The sequence below is a fragment of the Callithrix jacchus genome, chromosome 7 (assembly GCF_049354715.1).
Source record: "Callithrix jacchus isolate 240 chromosome 7, calJac240_pri, whole genome shotgun sequence".
In the NCBI taxonomy this organism is placed as follows: Eukaryota; Metazoa; Chordata; class Mammalia; order Primates; family Cebidae; genus Callithrix; species Callithrix jacchus.
This window is the reverse complement of record NC_133508.1, coordinates 40,498,874-40,516,357: the sequence shown is the minus strand read 5'-3', so window position 1 is coordinate 40,516,357 and position 17,484 is coordinate 40,498,874. Positions and strand designations below refer to the sequence as shown.

Below are 17,484 nucleotides of genomic sequence, written 5' to 3'. Positions count from 1 at the left end.
CTCCTCCGCCTCTTCCTCCTCCTCAGGGACCTCCGAAGCCCCCACAGGGCTGTGGCCAGGCCTGGCTGGCATTGGTCTGGCCGTCACCTGCTGTCCCTACAGCTCCCAGACCAGTCCACCCATCCTCCAGGGCCACCAAGGAGTCCCCAAGGCTGCCGAATCCCATGGCTGCGAGTGCCCTCAGCCCCGCCCAGTCTCTGACCCAATCCCTGTGCTAATCTCAGCTCCAGACCAGCTGGCGGAGGATTTAGGCTGATGGGACTCCCAGCTGGGCCAGGAGGACACTGGGGAGGCAACAGTGTTTCCCCAGGACCCAGGTCAGCCGATTTAGGGCTGCGGGACAGAGCAGGACCAAGAGGGGGAGGAGGATCCTCCTGGAACCTGGAGAACACAGCTGGAAGGCCTATGGGGCATGGGCCTCAGGGGACCCTATGTGGGATGGGCCTCCCCGCTGTGCACCCACCATGCTGAGGCTGGCCTGGAGTGGTCCCTGCCCTCACCCCACATCTCTACTTAGGAGGGCCTCTGAGTGGTTCCTGCTGACCCACCACACCGTCTCAGCTCCCACTGAGGTGAGGACCCCAGGTCCTGCTGCCACCGGGACCACATACCCACCCTGTTTACTGGCCTGGCACCACAGGACAGCACGGGCTCCCCCATCCCCAAGTCCAGGCAGGGACACCAGGGGCAGCTATGGGCATGGGAGGTGGGCAGACCCTGTTGAACACCAGCCACCTGTGTCCTGGCCATGCCCACGCTGCATGGCCATGCTGGGGGACCCTGCCCTTCTTCTCAGTCACTGCCCCAGCTGCACTGGCTCCAGCAACAAGGACCCCAAGGCCCCGGGCAACTGCCCTCTTCTCTCCACTCCAGGGAGGAGTTTGGCCTGTGTAGCCCAGGAGAGGGAAGTGCCAGGGCTGGGCATCCTGGCAGAGCCCTGGGGCCAAAGTCAGGCATGGGAGGAGGCAGCCCCTGAGGAGATGGCCGTGCATCTGCACTGACCACGGATGACCAGGGCTGTGCCTGGCCGGATGAGATGCACTCAGCACAGAGCCAACCCAGGACCCACCAGGGGCTGCTCACAGGCTCTGCTGCTCTTGGTGGAAGCAGGTCAGCAGGTGTTTCTGGGCTCTGCTGTGGAATTAGATTAGGGAGCCATGAGCCTTGGGGAGACGAGAGAGGCTAGAGTCCTGGTCATCCTCAGAAAAACAGGGCCTTGGGGCACGGCCACCATGTCAGGGGCAGCTCCGGGGCCAGGAGGCAGCCCGAGGGCCTGGAGACAGACCAGACAGCCACAGCCCTGGCCCAGGGCTCCGGTCCACTGATGCCTCGCCACACCAGACTACAGGCTTCCACTCCCACCAGGGGCATCCAGTTCTCCCTCATGCGCCTCAGGGACCTCCCGGCCTGGGACGCACCTGCTCTCCCCTCATCCTGGGCCTGGCCCCAGCTGGGGGTGCTCCTGCCTCTCACCCACCCCTCCTCAAAGCACCCCAAGGCTGGGCTTCTTCCGCCTCCCTCCCTCCCTCCCTTGAGCTCTCAGCCACTAGCTGGTCCCCCATCAGCTGGGGTTGGGGCTTAGAGGCCCCATCGCCTAAGCAGGGGTTCTGAGAGGGGCCGAGGATTGAGTGCCTGGCCCCAAATCCCCAATGTGGGGCCCAGGCTCCCGCACTCCAGGCCCCCGACCTCCCCAGCAGCCCTGGCCTAATCCTCCGCTGACAGGGCAGGAAAGGCCCAGCTAATCCTTCCTGGATGGCCTCGATGGGGGCTGCCCCGCCTGCCCTGAGGACCACAGTGACTGCCCTCTCCCTCCAGAAGTCGGGCAGACACACAACCGCAGCTGCTGAGTGAAGCCAGGGGCACCCCAGGCCAGGGACATGGGAGGGACCCAAGCCCAGGGACTTAAGAACCTTCCACCTGCTGCAAGTGGCTAGACCCAGCCCAACCCCCACACGAGGTCACGCCCATGCCACCAGGCAAGCCTGGCCCCATGGCCTCTGTGACCAGGCCGTACGCTCACCCTGCCTGCCCTGAGCCAGGGGCCGAAAGCCCACGGGGAGGCCGAGGAAGCCACACTGCTCTGCAGCTCCACACAAGGCCCAGCCCTCAGCCATGCTCCACACCCTCCCCCAGGCCACCTCGGCCCCTCCCGTGAGTCTGAGTCAGGACACCTGATGCAGGGGCTCAGGTGGAATTGAAGGGCCGCACCTGGCCGTGGGCCAGCACCAGAGGCAGACCTGCACCTGCCATGGCAGAAGTCGAGTCCTGGTCAGGGAGAGACATGGGCTCCATGGGGGAGAGGAGGAGAGACAGGGGCTCCATGGGGGAGAGGAGGAGAGACACGGGCTCCATGGGGGAGAGGACACAGGGGTGGAAGGGCCCTGGCTCACCCACTGCTCCCCCTGGTCCCTGCACACCACAGTGGGGGTCCCTAGTCCTCAGACCACTACCTGACCCCCGGGACATCCCTGGGCCAGGGACCTCATAGTCTTTCTCCCCTGCTCTGTCCCTGTGAGGCACACAGGGGGTGCTGGCTGGACACAGGTAGACAGGGAGGGACGGGATGGGCAGGACAGGGCGGCTAAAGGCCAGCAGGCCTGCTCTGAGGAGGTGACAGGAGCCAGCGCCTACACGGGAGAAGCCTCCCATACACCCAGATGGACGGACAGGCGGACAGGGCCACACCCCACTTGGGGGGAGTTCATGGGAGGGCTCTTCGGGCCCCATAGTGACACCCAGGAAGGCACCTGTGACCCTCGGGCTCAGCCCCACACCTGGGCTGCACGGCCTCACCCTGACTACCTGGTCCTGCCAGACCTGCCCCTGACCTTGGGTGGTCCTCCCTGTCTCGGTGCCTCAGTTTCCCTGCTGTGAAAAGTTTGCTCCTGCAGTCCCTCCCTTTCTTCCCAAGGCCTGAACCAGGCGGGCGGTAGCTGCTTAGAGGAGGAAGAGCAGCTGTCGGAAGCCAGTGCGGTGCTGGCTTAATATTGTTTTTATGTCGGAGATCGATCTTGTCCTAACAGCAGGCCACACGGGCCTCGAGGATGCTGGCAGCAACAGGCCGCTGGTGGCTCAGCATCTCCGCCTCCCCCACCAGGAAGGCTGGAAAATCAATGGACTCTTCCAACAAAACCCACGACTCACACCCACAGGCCTCCCAGCGCGTACACTACACACACCCGGGCACCTTCGGGTGCCACAGCCCCTCCCATGACAGGGCCCAGCCCCTTCTCTTCCCAAGCACGTATGGGGCGGGTGGGGGGCCCATCTCTTCCAGGCCGGTCCAGAGGGGGCCCTGGCTGCCTGTAAGCCCCTCCTCTCCCGAGGCTGGCTGCCTTTCACCAGGACCTTTCAAAGGGCCTCCCCAGCCATCAGAATGCCAGCAGCAGTGAGGTGTGAGGGCCAGATGCTCCTACAGCCCTTCCTGGCCCTGGACCTTCCACATCCCCAATGTCCCCCTCCCATGCTGCCCTCACAGCTGGCCCAGAGGGGCTGAGCCCGTGCTTGGGTGGAGGGAGGGAGGAGGAAGTGGCCGCCTTGCCCCAGCCATGGCGCCCACTGGGGATCAGCCCGGCCCCTGGACCGGCGCCGCACGGGAGGAAGGGCCGGGCCCACACACATATGGCGGAGATTATTTAAACGTCTCAGAGAAGCGACTTGTCCCCCCGCACGTCTGGGAGCCTCCTCCCCAACTATTTTTATTTGATCAGGAGTGTGAGTCTGTGCCTCGAGCCCTCCCCTCAGGCAGGACCCCAGGGTGGTTGTGCTAGGGGCCCAGGGGTCCCAGGAAGGGCAGAGGAACCAAGGGCAGGTGCCAGGGACCCATGGGGCTGGGGCCGCCCCCAGACACACATGGAGGGCACCACAGGACAGGTGCTCTGCTCTCTCCTCACAGCACCCTCCCTGTGGTGGCCATTCTCGGCCCCATGGCAGCACTCAGCTCGGCAGAGGAGTGGGCCGGAGGGGGCCCTGGGGCCTGGCTGTGTTCTGCCCTCAGTGGGTGGCTCCTGGTCAGTGTGCTCAGAGCCCTGGGGGAGCTGGGACAGCCAGCTCCCTGAAGGGTGGACAGATTCTCAATGGCCAGCCATGCTGCATCAGCCTTGCTGACCGACCTGCCCTCCACCTTCCACTGGTGACAGAGCAGGGGGAGGACAGCAGCCAGCCTCATGCTCCCCTGTTGGGCCAGTGGGTGCTAGGAGGACCGGGCTCCTGCAGGGTCCAAAAGGATGGCCAGCAGACACCTTCTTCTGTCATCCGGCCACCAGGTATGGAGGATGGGTGGGAGGACTTGTGACAGTCACAGGTGTCCAACGCCCTCAGCCAGGGTCCCACTTCCACAAAAAGGTGCCCCTCATCAATAATTTGTAGTCACTGGACACTCTGAGCAGTCGGCGGTGGCGAGTGGACAGGGCGGCCTCTGAGGCCGGTGCCCTGTGCCCCGAGCCTCCCTCCAGAGCAGCCCCTTCCTGGACCGGTGGGTGCCTGCCCACCCCAGGCCTCCACGCTCTCCAGCCGGCCAGCTATGGCCAAGGGGGCCCCAACACCTGGCCTTTCTTCAGCCTCCTCTAGGACAGCCAAGGCCAGGTCTGTCTCGGCAAGGGTCCCTCCCAAAGTGGGCTCCCCTTCCTGCCTCCTCACTGTCCCTGGCCATCCCCAACTGGCAGCAGCCCAGCTCACAGCGGCGGTATTAATCACACTTGACAGCCCCATCAGGAAGGGGATGCTATTATAGACCATTTCACAGCTTCCCCTCCTGCAAGTGTCCCCTCTGTGTGTCCCTGGGGGCTCCTATCCCTGCCACCAGCCACTAGTTTTTCTGAGGCCCTGGCTGCCTCTCTGCCCTCACTGAGAAGGACATGGCCAGCCAAAGCATCACACCCACCTCTCCTGGGGCTCTCTGAAGGCAGGTGCACTTCCCAGGGCACCCCAGCCACTACCCAGGGTACTCCAGAGGAGCTCCAGAGAGAACTAGGCTCCTGGCAGTGGCGGTGGGGGCGCCTTTCCTGAAAAGTCACCAGATGGAGCCCGGCCTGCCAGCTGGGAGAGGGAGCTCCTGCTGAGTGAGGGGAGGGGGCTGCAGCTCCAAGGGGAGGGTTCTTGAGCCACATGGGCAGAGCGAGCCCTGTCCCCAGCCCAGAGCCAGGCACAGGAGGGGCAGTGGGAGCTGGGCGGGCCGCCAGGCAGAGCAGGCACAGAGCCATGAAGGAGGCGAAGAAACAGGAGGAGGCCGAGCCCGCTGCATCCGCCCTGCACAGAGCGGCTCCTCCTGGCCAGAGCAGCCCAGGCCACCGCCAGGCCAGGCAGCTGCTTCCTCCAACAGCCCCTTGAATGCTCCTGCAGAGAGCCTCAGAAAGAGTGGGTGTCCTGGAGATGACCTGGCCCTCCGAGTTTCCCTGCCCAAAGTTTCTGGCATCTTGCACAGTTTGCTCAGCCCCTCTCTGGATCTCCCTGCTCAAGCTGGCCCTAGGGCTGGGCCGGCTGCCCTGTCTCCCACTCCTGCCTTTTCGGGGCCAGTGAGGTGCTCCCCAGGTCGGCCCCCACCCACACACTAGCTGACCCAGGAAGGGCACAGCGCTGCCCCTGAGAACTGAGCTGCCCGAAACCTGGCCCTTGGTCAGCTCCTCAACGGGGGCCTAATCAATGTGAAATCAAGACCACTCACTCCCTTGGAGGTGTGTTCCTGGGTGGCCAGGTCTGAGCATGAGGAAGGGACGCACCCTCAGGACAGCGTGGGCACCATCCCAAGTCAGGGCTGCACCCTGGTGCCTGGGACCTGCTGCTGCAGGAGCCCCTCTAGCCCCCACCTAGGTTCTGCTCTCTGGGCAGAGCTGGAGGGAGCTCCACAGCCCCACCAGAGTAGCTCATTTGTGTCTCTGACCATCAGCCACACAAGGGCCCCTCTTGGGGTCTTTACCCAGCTAGCATGGATGCCCCATGCCTAGGGTCACCCCGTGTGGGTGAATTCTCAGGAGCCACAGGAAGCATCCTGTCCTGAGATGGTGTGCACCAACCCTACCTGCCCCCATGCGGGAGGCCAGCGCCCACTCGCCTTTCCCACACAGGAAGTCTGTCCAGCCGGCGGGAGCCCACATACACAGCACTGGGAGCAAAATCCCGGGAAGAAACAGGCATGCTGGATTACTCATTCCCTTCCCTAGCCCCTCCCCCAGCCCACCCTCAATGAAGGTGGAGCCTCTGGGTCCAGGTCCCCAAGAGGGCCCACGGAACCCCCCACACACCTGCCCCAGCAAAGGGCACTGCCAGGGCAGGGGCTGGCCCATGGCTTCTCCAGGAGAAAGTGCCAGGAACTGGGATGCCATCATCAGCTCATTAGCTGTGCAGATGGAGGGCCAGACCCAGGACACCGGCCCATCTGCTCCATCCTCGGCAGCACGTGAAGTCTGTAAGGACTGTGCTGTTGGGTCCCCTCCCTCTGCCCAGGATGGTGGCACGGAAGGTGGGCTCAGAGCCACTCCCACCACTGCCCACTCCTAAGACTAACTAAGGAGTCCTAAGACTCCTTCCCTGGCTGGCTACAGACTCCAGGTGTGCTGGGTCTCCCGGACCTTACGGCTTCAGGGCCATGTGGCAGCAGCCAGCCCCTCTGTCCACAGCAGGCAGGTGTCCTGAGCCCAGCAGCCAGCACAGGGCAGTGACTCCAGGGAGCTCTCTGCAGGCCAGACAGGCAGAAACCAGGGACAGCATGCCCAGGAGAGCCCTGGGATCAGGACTTTGGTCAGTGAGCAGGCACATCTGGAGTGACCCATCCTACAAACAGAGTGTGTGCCCCAGCAGGCCTGGTCACACCTGCCATGCTGTCCTCCATTCAGAGAGGGCACCTCTGCCTGGGGGTAGGGCAGGAGAGGGGACAGGCACCCTGGAGCAGCTGCACGGGCGAGGCATGGCACCACCACTTTGCAGACACACTGGCCCTGAACACTCACAGCCACCCTGTGAAAGCACCCAGTGCTATCCCTCTTACCTGTGGAGGCTCTGAGAGTCCCTTGTGTGAGGTCACACAGTTCATCAGAGGCAAAAACCAGCAACCTGGCCCAAGTCTGCCCAGCAGTGATGCCATGTCCCACCCCACATGTCCACGCCAGTCAGAGAGCAGAACGACCAGGATCCAAGCCACCCGGAGGCAAGCTCCTACTCTCCCTGGAGACCTAGGAAGTTCCTCCTGGTATCCAGCCCAAGCCACTCCTGCTGCCACCACAGCCACTGTCCCGCTTCACCTTTTCCTCTCCCCACCCCTGGCCCAAGCTAGGCTGTGCTCGGGGAGCTGGAGCCCCTGCTCCACCCAGTGCTGAAGAGGCTTGTCCAGGACGCCCTTCAGAAGCGCTTGCTGTGAACAGCCCTAGGGCTCCCGCCACCCCAGCCGCTCTGCTCTGTCTGTGTAGGGCAATGCCCAGCTCCCAGGTCAGGAAAGCATGACAGATCACAGCAAGAAATCTCCAACCCAGAGCGGGATGGGCTGGGCCAGCCTGTGACTCCAGGGAACCCTGAAGAGGCACAGCAATTGCCGGCCCTCAGAGAAAGCAGCAGCTGCCCTGTCCATGGTGCTGACCGGAGCTCAGGGCCACCTCTGCTGACCTGGATGAGGGGCCGGGATGGGGTTGGGCCAGGAGAGCCCCTAGAGCCTCAAAGGCCAGAGCCCACCAGCCCCTGGCACCCCGATACCTGCACCCCCCCCCAGGCAGTGCACTGGGGCCAGGCTGGGGCCTGGGTGCAGGTCAGGACCCGTGTCAGCGTGGCTGAGGGCGCCTCCCCGCCACCCACCTGGACTGTGTGGACCCCTTGCAGGGAGCAGACCCTAGTGTTGAGAGATGTCAGCACAGGGGCAGATGAGGTAGGGTGGGGCGCCGGGGGGCAGCACCCCTCCTCTGGGACCTCGTCGCAGGGATGTACAGGTAATGGGGTCATTGGGCCGCACTCCCTGAGACCCTGTTGCGAAGGGCCATGCACTGCCCACGAGGGGTCAGCAGGTCACCAGCGAACAGGTCCGGCCCTGGGCTCCCCGCGGGGCCCATCACAGCTCCCTTCCTGGGACCCTACCTGCTCCCTTACCTTGGTCCTGGCTGAGCCCGACCGGGCGCCCAGCCTCTTCCATGGCTGGTGGGCACCAATCTCAGTTACCTGCACGGCCCAAGGGGCCGCGGGGCCCGCGCTGGCCCCCAGTGTCCCCTGAGCCCCGGCCCAAGCAGGGGCAGGCCGCACGCAGTGCCCATGCCGACGGCAGCCCCACAAGCTGCCTCGCCCGCCCCGTGAGGAAGGCGAGGGGAGGGTGGGGCGGGGCCGCTGCCGGGACCGCCCCTCCTACAGAGCCCCGCCCACTTAACCCTTGGCTACCCAGCCCGGGCCCAGAGGCCTCTGCCGGGTGGAAGCAGGCAGCGCACCTGGGCCTGGGTCTCTGGTGGGCAAGGAGCTGGCTCCACTCAGAGGCCAGAAGGAGAGGCGGGTTTGGACGCTGGCTCGGCTGCTGGCTCTTCCCATATCGGCTTGAGCAACCCACCCTGTCCATCCTACCCTTCCTCCCTCCCTCCTTCCCTCCCTCCTGGCTGCACCCCCAGGACCAGAGCCAAATGCTCCCTGGCTGGCTGCTCCACCCCCACAGGGACCCTCAGGTCATGACAACCCAAGCCCCGAGGTTGCAGCCAAGAAGAGCCACCTACCCCAGGAGGGTCTCTGGGAAGGGCTGAGCACTGCCGACAGTCACAGGGGTGACATTTCACCAGCTGCCCTGGGGGCCGTCCAGCGCTGGAGGAGGCTGAGCCCCAGCATTGGCTCCCAGTGACAGTGACAGCTGCAGCCCTGCATGGAGCTACACCCCTTCCTGTGCTCTCCCAATGCCTCACCTCCCGGCCCTGTCATCAGGTGCTGAGCTGCCCTCCCTCACCCCATCCCCTACCTCGAGGAGCCAGCAACCAGCCTCCTGCACTGGCTGCTCCCAGCATCTGAGGGCGTCACACTTTCCAGATGGACAAAAGAGACATCCACCCATGAGGGGCATTCTGAAAGGAGCCACCTCTGCCCCAAGGGACCTTGAGCCCCCATTCCAGAGAGTGGCCTGGGTGGCTTGTGTGGACGCTGAGCCCCGGGTGTGGGCAAGGCAGGCAGGCACACAGGCTGTAGCGGGAGGATGTGAGGCCACTTCTGGGCTCTCCGAGCCGCTGCCACCTCAAGGAGTGACCACCTCCTGCCAGGCGGGGCCCCAGTGTGGAGGGGGAGGGGAGCCGCCAGCAACTACATTACCACCTGGGTCCTGCCAGGGAAGGCCCCTGGGCCTCGCTGCCAGGTGCCCTTAAAGGAACTACCTCCTCCCTTCACCGCTACTCAGGGTGGCCTGAGCCCCTCGGCTGGAGTATCCCCTGCCCTGGTCTCTGGGGACCGGCCCTCGAAAGTGGGCAGTCTCTGACACGGCCCCTTTGGCACTGCCAGAGTCCCAGGGCCTGTGTCCACCTGCCAGGCATAGCTGCAAGAAGGGAGGGGCAGCACCCTCCCTCTGGGCCCCTGTCTGAGTGGGTCCTGGCACCGAGCTGAGTGTCAGGGCTGAGGGGAGGCCAGGCCACGATGGGGACTGCCCAGAGAAGGACACTGCAATGCACAAGTGCCAGAGGCAGCCAGAGGCCCAGGAGCAACAGGCATCCCAGCACCCCCCATACCTGGGCTCCACACGTCCTGGTGACAGTCCGCTCAGGAAAGGGCCAGCAGCCCCAAGTCTCAGAAGGGAGAAACGGAGTCAGGGAGAGGAGACAGAAGGCGAAAGGCGCAGACACACCCGAGGGTGGGAAGGAGGGAGAGAGGGGTGCGGGCTGCAGGTCCCGGCCCAGCCAAGCATCCCTGGAGTGGACAAAACCCCCTCCAGAGGCCAGTGAAACCCAGGTTCAGGTTCTAGTGAAGAATCCATCCTCGAGGCTGCCCCCGCCCTCCATTCAGCCGGGAGATGATTTCCGTTACCGCTGGCCTGCGATTAAAGGCAGTGATTAAAAGCCGCCTGCTGCACATGTTAATTTGCTTAAGATTCTGATCTCCTAAATCTCCTTTCTGGGCATTTAAGCAGAATTCTGTCTTAGAGAGCCTTTGGCCTGGCGGGCGGCAGGCAGCGGGCCGGGAGGCGCCATGGTAGGGAGTTTAATTTTATCCTTCTTTGAAGAAGGTGACTGGAAGGAACCAACGCGTCCAGACACAGAGCCCGCCATGAGCCCGCCGTGAGCCCGCTGGAGCCCCTGCCCCCGCCCATGTGCCAGCACAGCTGCGAGGACCAGACCCAGCTCCTGCCTTGGCCAGAGGGTAGAGGGCACAGGGCACAGGGTCCCCACCCCATGGGCCCAGAGCTGTGTCTCCTTGCCCCACTTGCTGGGATTGGTCCTTGCCTCCTGGGTCTGAGGCTGCCCCTGTTCCCATAGTCTAAGGCTGGATCTACCATGAGCCCTCGCTGGTCTGTCCTTGGGTTCACAGGCATTGCCAGGACAGAGGCCAGAGGACACCATATCCTGAGACAGGGTGAGTCTAGACCTTGGGCCGTGGTTCTGGGTGCTCAGCAAGGCCCGCAGGCGGGCAGAGCTGGCCCCCATTACCTGTGCCTCCTTTTCCTCCCTGCACACCTGCTCTCCAGGCCCGGGCTCTGTACACAAAGGAAGCCACTCCCCCTGCCCTCCTGGGCATCAGTGACACCAAGCCCAGCCCCTGGCCTGCTGAGCCCCAACGCCTTCTCCAGAGCGGAGCCTGAGGGTCCCATCCTCAGTCCCTGTGAGCACCAATAACTGGCCGTGAGCCCGAGGCCACCTGCACCAGGTGCCACCCCAACATCCACACTGCCCTCCCCAGACCACACAGTGTCTCCATCTCATCTCCCTCAGCTGGAGGGGCTTTCTTGCCCTATGGGCTGGACAGAGGCCACAAGCGGGCAGGGAGCCACCCAGCATCTCACAGGGGTAGGCTCAAGAGGCAGCAGAGTCTGCACAGAGCCCAGGCCTGGGCTTCCCTGAAGCCCGCTCCCATTCCTCCTTTCTCCATTGGCTTGGGGTAGCAGGAGGCGGCCCCTCTCCTCAGCCATCCTGCAGCAAAAGCTCCTCCACCTCTGACTCCAAAGGAAACCATTTACATGGCCCCTGCTCCAGGCCGTAGGTTCAGGAAGTCTTGGCCAGGCCAGACTGGGACCACTGCAGGCCAGTGTTGCTCCAGTCTCCCGGGCACCCCTGAGGGCCTGTGTGCACTTGTGTGCATGCCCAGGGGCAGGGCAAGTGCTCTGTGCACCAGCCTGCCTCAGGTTCACCAATTTTGGACCAGCAGGTGACCCTGTGTTTGAGCAGAAACAGCCCCAGAGAAAGGGATGGAAGGATGGAAACTCGCATCAGGGGAGGGCCAGCAGAGTGAGTGCAGAGCAGGGAGGGCCCCCTGCCCATCCTGGAACCCATGGAAGGAAAGCCCGGCCCCAGGACTTCTGGAAGCCCCTCCTGGTCAGTGGGCAGCCCCCTGTGCAGCTAGGGAGGCCAGTGGCCTGGTCACACCTGCAGCCAGCTGCCGAGCAACCCCTGAACAGGGGCCAGCACCATGTCCTCTGGGGCTGCTGGCCAGCTAGGGGTACCCTGGGTATGTTCCTGAAAATGCCACTGTATACAGGAGCTGGGAAGGGCGGTAACCAGCTAGGTTGGGAAATCCCAGTTCACACCCTGGCTCTCTGTGCGCCCCATGGGAATTCACTGCCTCCCTGGCTTTGGTTTCCCTGAATTGAACCCAGGAGACCAGTAGTTCCTCAAGGGCCTGGCCAGCTGGCACCTGGGCTCAGGTCGTGAAGGAAGAGGGTTCCAGGTGGAGGGCAATGGGCGCCTTCAGTGGGGCCTGGTGGAGCCAGACATTCTTGCACCAAATGTCCGGGTGCGATATCCCCTTGGGTGGCCACTGCCAGGGGTAGGGCTGGGAACCCTGTTCTCAGATCGTGGTCTGACTGGTCCCCGGCTGCACAGCTGTCTCCTAACAGCCTCCAGGAGCAGAGCCCTGAGAAGTCACCTCCCGCCAGCAGTGTGGGGCCTTTGTGGGGCGCCTCGGTTTCAGCTTCTGAGTTCTGTCCTACATATGTCTCCAAGGAAACGCTTCCCGATGACCTGCTGCAGTAAACAGATTTTCAGCTGCAGCCCCATTCAGCAAGCTTGGGCAGGCAGGGGCTCTGCAGCCCGCCCACCAGCACCGGGGCAGCCCTGGGGGCACAGCGACGGCCCCCACGTGTCTCTGATTCTGCTCCTCCAACACCACTTTGGAATGCCTGAGTTAGATGGGCCCCAAGAGGCCCCTGGATCTGACCTCTTCACTTTTCAGATGGGGAAACTGAGGCAGGGGAGTCTTGCCCGGAGTCTCACAGCCCAGCTGACCCTGCAGCTCCCCCTCGAGGGGGGGCTGGTTCCCAACGGTCCCACTGGCCCTGTGGGCCCCCAGAGCGTGAGCACCCCAGCCTCCTCATCTTGCACAGAATGTTCTAATTACCTCTCAGGAGCACCAAGTGCACGTTTAAAGACAGAAATGTGGGCCCCTCCGGTGACAAGACAGTGCTGACAGCTCTGCCTCTGGGACAGGCAGCCCAGTAGCCTGAACCTCAGACATTTTAATTATTCAACACCAAAGCCAATTCCGTGTTGCTTTCTCGCCTGGTTTAAGAGTTCTGTGGCTGTCACAGCTTCAGTTAGGAAACTAAGCCCACTGTGGGGACCTCGAAGGGCCAGATCTACCTCCACTCCCACTGCCCCAACACACATTTCAGCACCAGGACAGCTGAGGGTCCTCCTGTCCTGGGAAGTGGCTGGGGGTGGGGGTACAGGCTAAGGCAAGGGATGCCTCTCTGGGGCCCATTTGTGTCCCCAACACAAAAATCCCCTGGCCAGGTGCGGTGGCTCATGCCTGTAATCTCAGCACTTTGAGAGGCCGAGGCGGGTGGATCATGAGGTCAAGAGACGGAGACCATCCTGGCCAACGTGGTAAAACCCCATCTCTACTAAAAATACCAAAATGAGCTGGGTGTGGTGGTGTGAGCCTGTAATCCTAGATACTCGAGAGGCTGAGGCAGGAGAATGGCTTGAACCTGGGAGGTGGAGATTGCAGTGGGCGGAGATCATGCCACTGCACTCCAGCAAGACAGACTCACCTCAAAAAAAAATCCCCTGCTGCCTTGGCCCCCAGTGCCCCTCGTGGAGCCACCCCGGCGATGCACCGAGCCCAGAGTTCAGTTCTGAGGCTCTGAGGTCACAGAGGAGCATGTGGCCTGGCCGAGGAGGAAGACAGACCAGTGAGGACCTGGCCAGACTGATCACAGACCACCCAAACTGACCGCAGCTGCCGCAGATGGACCAAGAGGCCTTGGGGTGACCACCTGACAGCAGGCCACGGGGATAAGACCACACATCAGAGGGGGTGTCAGGCAGAGGGGTTGTCAGGCAGAGGGGTTGTCAGGCGGAGGGGTGCCAGGGGGAGCGGATGCCAGGGGGAGGAGGTGTCAGGGGGAGGGGGTGTCAGGTGGGAAGGGGTGTCGGGGGAGGGGGTGTCAGGCAGAGGGGGTGTTGGGGGAGGGGGTGTCAGGTTGGTGGGGGTGTCAGGGGGAGGGGGTGTCAGGTGGGAAGGGGTATCAGGGGAAGGGGTGTCAGGCAGAGGGGGTGTTGGGGGAGGGTGTGTCAGGGGAAGGGGGTGTCAGATGGGAGGGGGTATCAGGGGAAGGGGGTGTCAGGGGGAGGGGGTGTCAGGGGAAGGAGTGTCAGGTGGGAGGGGATGTCAGGTGGGAAGGGGTGTCAGGTGGAGGGGGTGTCAGGCAGAGAAGCTGTTGAGTGGCACAGCCGGTGCCGGCAGAGTTCCAGAGGGGGGATCCAGGAGAGGCAGCCCCGAGAAAGTGGGATACAAGCAAACACAATCAGAGGGGACACGGGGTGCCGGGTGGATGGCCAGGGTAGGCCAGCCAAAGAGCCCCTGGGTGGGGAGGGGCTACCTCGTGGGTCTGGCATCCCCAGCTGCCCTGCCCACCCTCCACTGTGCCATTCCCCAAACAAAGGCCCCAGCCCTGCTTCTGGTCCCCCCAAGCCTGGGGAATCGGCAGACAGGTTCCATGGGAACATCCTTAATGCCAAGGCAGAAGCACAGAAGAAACAAAGAAGACAGGACAAGAAACACTGGATTTGAGGCCCACAGAGGCGGGAGGCACGGGTCCAGGGTGGTTAGTGAGCATCACTGTCCCCACAGTGTCCCCATGCAGGCAGGAAGGGAGCCGAGGCCCTGGGGCTGGGTGACCCAATAGGGAGCGGAGGCGGGGGCAGCTGCAGGGATCAGAGCTTCAGGAAGGCTCTGGCCTGAATCCTCTCAGCGGGGCCCACACATCTTGGCCTCCCTGTGCCCAGGGCCAGGTCCCACATGGACCGAGCTCAGCCTGCCCTGCTAGCAGCATCCGCAGTCACAGCAGGTGCCCACACGCCTCCCTCCTTCCTGCCACAGGACACCCTTGCTGGGGGTTCAGGCGCCGCCAGAAAGGCCCTGGTCAAGGTCGGCAGGTCAGGTGTCCGGCCCCAGGCTGCGGAGCCCCACTGGAGCCCAGGGGAGCAGGCACTGCCCTGGCTGCCCAGCCCTACCCCCCTGCATCAGCCTGACCTAGATTCTGTGCCCGCATGCAGCAGCCATGCAGAGCCCTGGCCAGCCTGGCACGGAGTCCAGTGAGCAGGATTCCAGGATGAACACTGCCACGTGGACACCGACGCAGCCACATCCCAGGACACATACCCTCAGCAGGGTCTGTCCGGAGCTGCTGGCCACCTGGCCTCACCCAGGCCCTCCCTATGTGGGGCTGTGAGATCCCGCCCCAGAGAGGGGCACTGGGCAGACTCCAGAGCCCCCACCCCACCAGGCTGGCCCCCAGCCTCAAAGGCCTGCTGAAGGAAGGAAAGAGAGAGGAGGTGAACCCGTGGCTGCTACCCTGCAGGTGGAGAGCGTCACCCCTGCACTGAGGGGTCAGAGGCTCAGAGAAGCTGCAAGACCTTCTGAGGCCACACAGCCTGTCACTGTGAAGCCTGGGCTCGGGTCAGCACCCTCAGCCCCCAGCTCCTCCCAAGGGCCCCCACAGTCTTGGCCCTACAGCACCAGGGGCCCTGGCCACAGGCCCCACCCCCAGCACCAGGGGCCCCTTCAGCCTCACCAGCCTCCACCCGTGTCATCAGGCCCACGCAGCCCAGCTTACACCTAGGTGCTGCCCAGGCCTCCCAGCTGCTTGCATGGTTAAAAATATGAAAATCCTTGACAAAGACGCACGTGCCCCTGTTATGCCACTAAAGCCCCTGCCTTTGGCTCCCAGGATCCCTGGCCTCAGAGTCAGTTCTCAAGCCAGAGGGAGCCCACACGGCCCCTGCCCAGGCCGGTACCAGCCACCCACTGCGTCCTTGCTTGCCTAACTCCAGTCCTCCTGTTCGGCAGCCCCAGCCATCAGCCAGGGTTTATGCAGCACCCACTGTGTGCTGGGCATGGCTCGGAGCTGGGGAGGAAGTGATGGGGGAACCAGAGGCCTTCTGGTCTGGGAGACACAGAGGAGGGGGCAGTGGCCCTAGCTCTTGGGGGACCCCGGCCTGGGACCCTGGGGCAGCACGGCTTAGGAAAGGCCTGGAGAGAACAAGGTGCTTTCCTGGGCTGCAGGGCCCCTGGGGCATGAAGGGCCAGTCCTATGGGGGCTCGGGCCCTTCCCTTAGGCTGGGCTAGGGCAAGGTGAGGAAGCAGAGGGTGGAAGGGGCCTGGGCAGGTCTGGACAGCGCCAGCTGGGGCACAGTCACTGCCAGAGAAGAAGAGCCCTTGGCCCAGGTGCCACCTCAGGGTACTCACTCAGAACCAAACAGGCCAGAGGCTAGTGAGCGGTGGCCAGGGCCGATGGACCCTCCCCTGGCCGCCTTCACCTGCCTGCACTGTGTCAAGGACAGCAACCCCACCACAGGGCGCTCACCGGATTGTCTCTGAAAGCCACCGCCCTGGGCCTTCTACAGCCATCCTGTCCCACGTGTGAATGATGCAGGAGCATGTCCCCGGGCACCGCACTCCATTCCGAGGAGCTCCGGCTCAGTGTCTGCCAAGGAAGACCATTGGAAACTATGTGCGTCTCCAGCAAGACACAACAAACAGGCCAGAGAGGGTGGCATTTGTCACCATATCCCATGCAGGGTGAAGGGAGGCCCTGGGTGGACCCCGAGGGTGCAGGGTTTTAGCCCCAGTGAGGCTCCTGGCAGGTGGCAAGAACCCACTGACTGCCTGGCATCCCCAAGGCCCCCTCCTGAGCCCCACCTCCATATGGAGGCAACAGGGCCACCAGGGAGCAGGATTCGGGGCTGAGTCTGCAAGGAGGGGGCACAGTCACTACAAGGTGGTGGCTCAAGAGTGCCCAGGAGCTGCCCCATTGCCAGACCAGCATGGCCCAGGCAGCCGAGAGGCAGCACCAGCCCCTCGGGTCTTTGTCTGTGGAGACGGCTGAGCACACGTCACAGAGTGGGGACATCCCCAGAGGTAGTCACTTTTTACCTGGTTGCCTAAGCACAGATTAAAAGCCAGTGAGACTCAGGTTTACAGGAGGCTGACACGGGAATGAAACGGCCTCGAGACCATCCTTGTGCAGATGGGCCTTTGGGGCTGCCCGTATCGGCGTGGTCTGGGTGGGAGCTCCACGAGGGCAGAGCCAGAGCCCTCAGCCACTCAGCCACTCCGGGGGCACAGATGGGGCCCAGCTTCTCCCCAGGCCCAGGAAGCTGGGGTCACACTGACCTTGCTGGCCCCACTGAGTCTACCCTGCCTGCCCACTCCTGTGAAAGCAGGAAGGCTACTCAGGCTGACCTGGCGCCCGTTCCCCAGCCATTTGGCATGTCCAGGTCAGCCCAGGCCAATGCCCAAGGGGGCCCATCCAGCCCGGCCTCCAGCCCTTCCTGCGTTGTGGGTCCCGGCGGGCAGCCCCTGCTACAGGTGGCCTGCCCCCTCTAGTGCCCTGCTCCAGGGTCTCCGCCATCTGCTCCGAGGCAGCTGGATGCCTGCATGAGGTTCCGGTCTCTGGACAGCAGGACACACCCTTGTCCTGTCCTCAGCCTCATGGAGCTAGGCACTGAGCAGGACCTATAGGGACTGAGAGAAGTCCCCCTGCCCCAGGCAGCCCCGTGCCCTGCCAAGGTCCTCCACCCAACCGGCTACCTTCCCTGTGCTATCAGCACTCCTGAGGACCGGCCTGGGTGCCCACAGGGACGGTGCAGCCGCCCCCTTCACACGAATACCTGGGGCCAATTAGCCCCACAGGGATGACCAGGGAGCCCAGCGCCCCCCCGCCCGTCAGCCCCCTTGGTGCCCAAGGCCCACTCCTCAGTCTCTGCCCTCCCTACCACCAGCCTGGAGGATGGCGTGGGCCCAGTAGCGCTATGTGGGCAAATGTTTATTTGTTTACCTTAGGTGGAAAACAGAAAAGAAGGCAGGCTGCTTATCAGGCAAAAGGAAAGGTCATTC

General features: G+C 63.6%; 1 protein-coding gene across 16 annotated transcripts in view; it reads right to left on the bottom strand.

The window, feature by feature from the left end:
• The window catches only part of PLCH2 (phospholipase C eta 2), a 62,865-nt gene that overhangs the window by 27,098 nt on the left and 18,283 nt on the right, over positions 1 to 17,484 (bottom strand). For 14 of the 16 annotated variants that reach the window (XM_035307431.3, XM_078330093.1, XM_054258707.2 and 11 more), the window contains exon 1: positions 8,068 to 8,245. The exons of 1 other annotated variant lie outside the window; for it this stretch is intronic. Coding sequence is in view for 1 of the 15 variants with exons in the window: in XM_054258707.2 (XP_054114682.1) it covers positions 8,068 to 8,110 (43 nt within the window). In the remaining 14 variants the exon portion in view is untranslated. Of the gene's footprint in view, positions 1 to 8,067; positions 8,246 to 15,952; positions 16,073 to 17,484 lie in introns of those variants that run through there. One more of the 16 variants, XM_078330086.1, reaches the window with a different exon arrangement.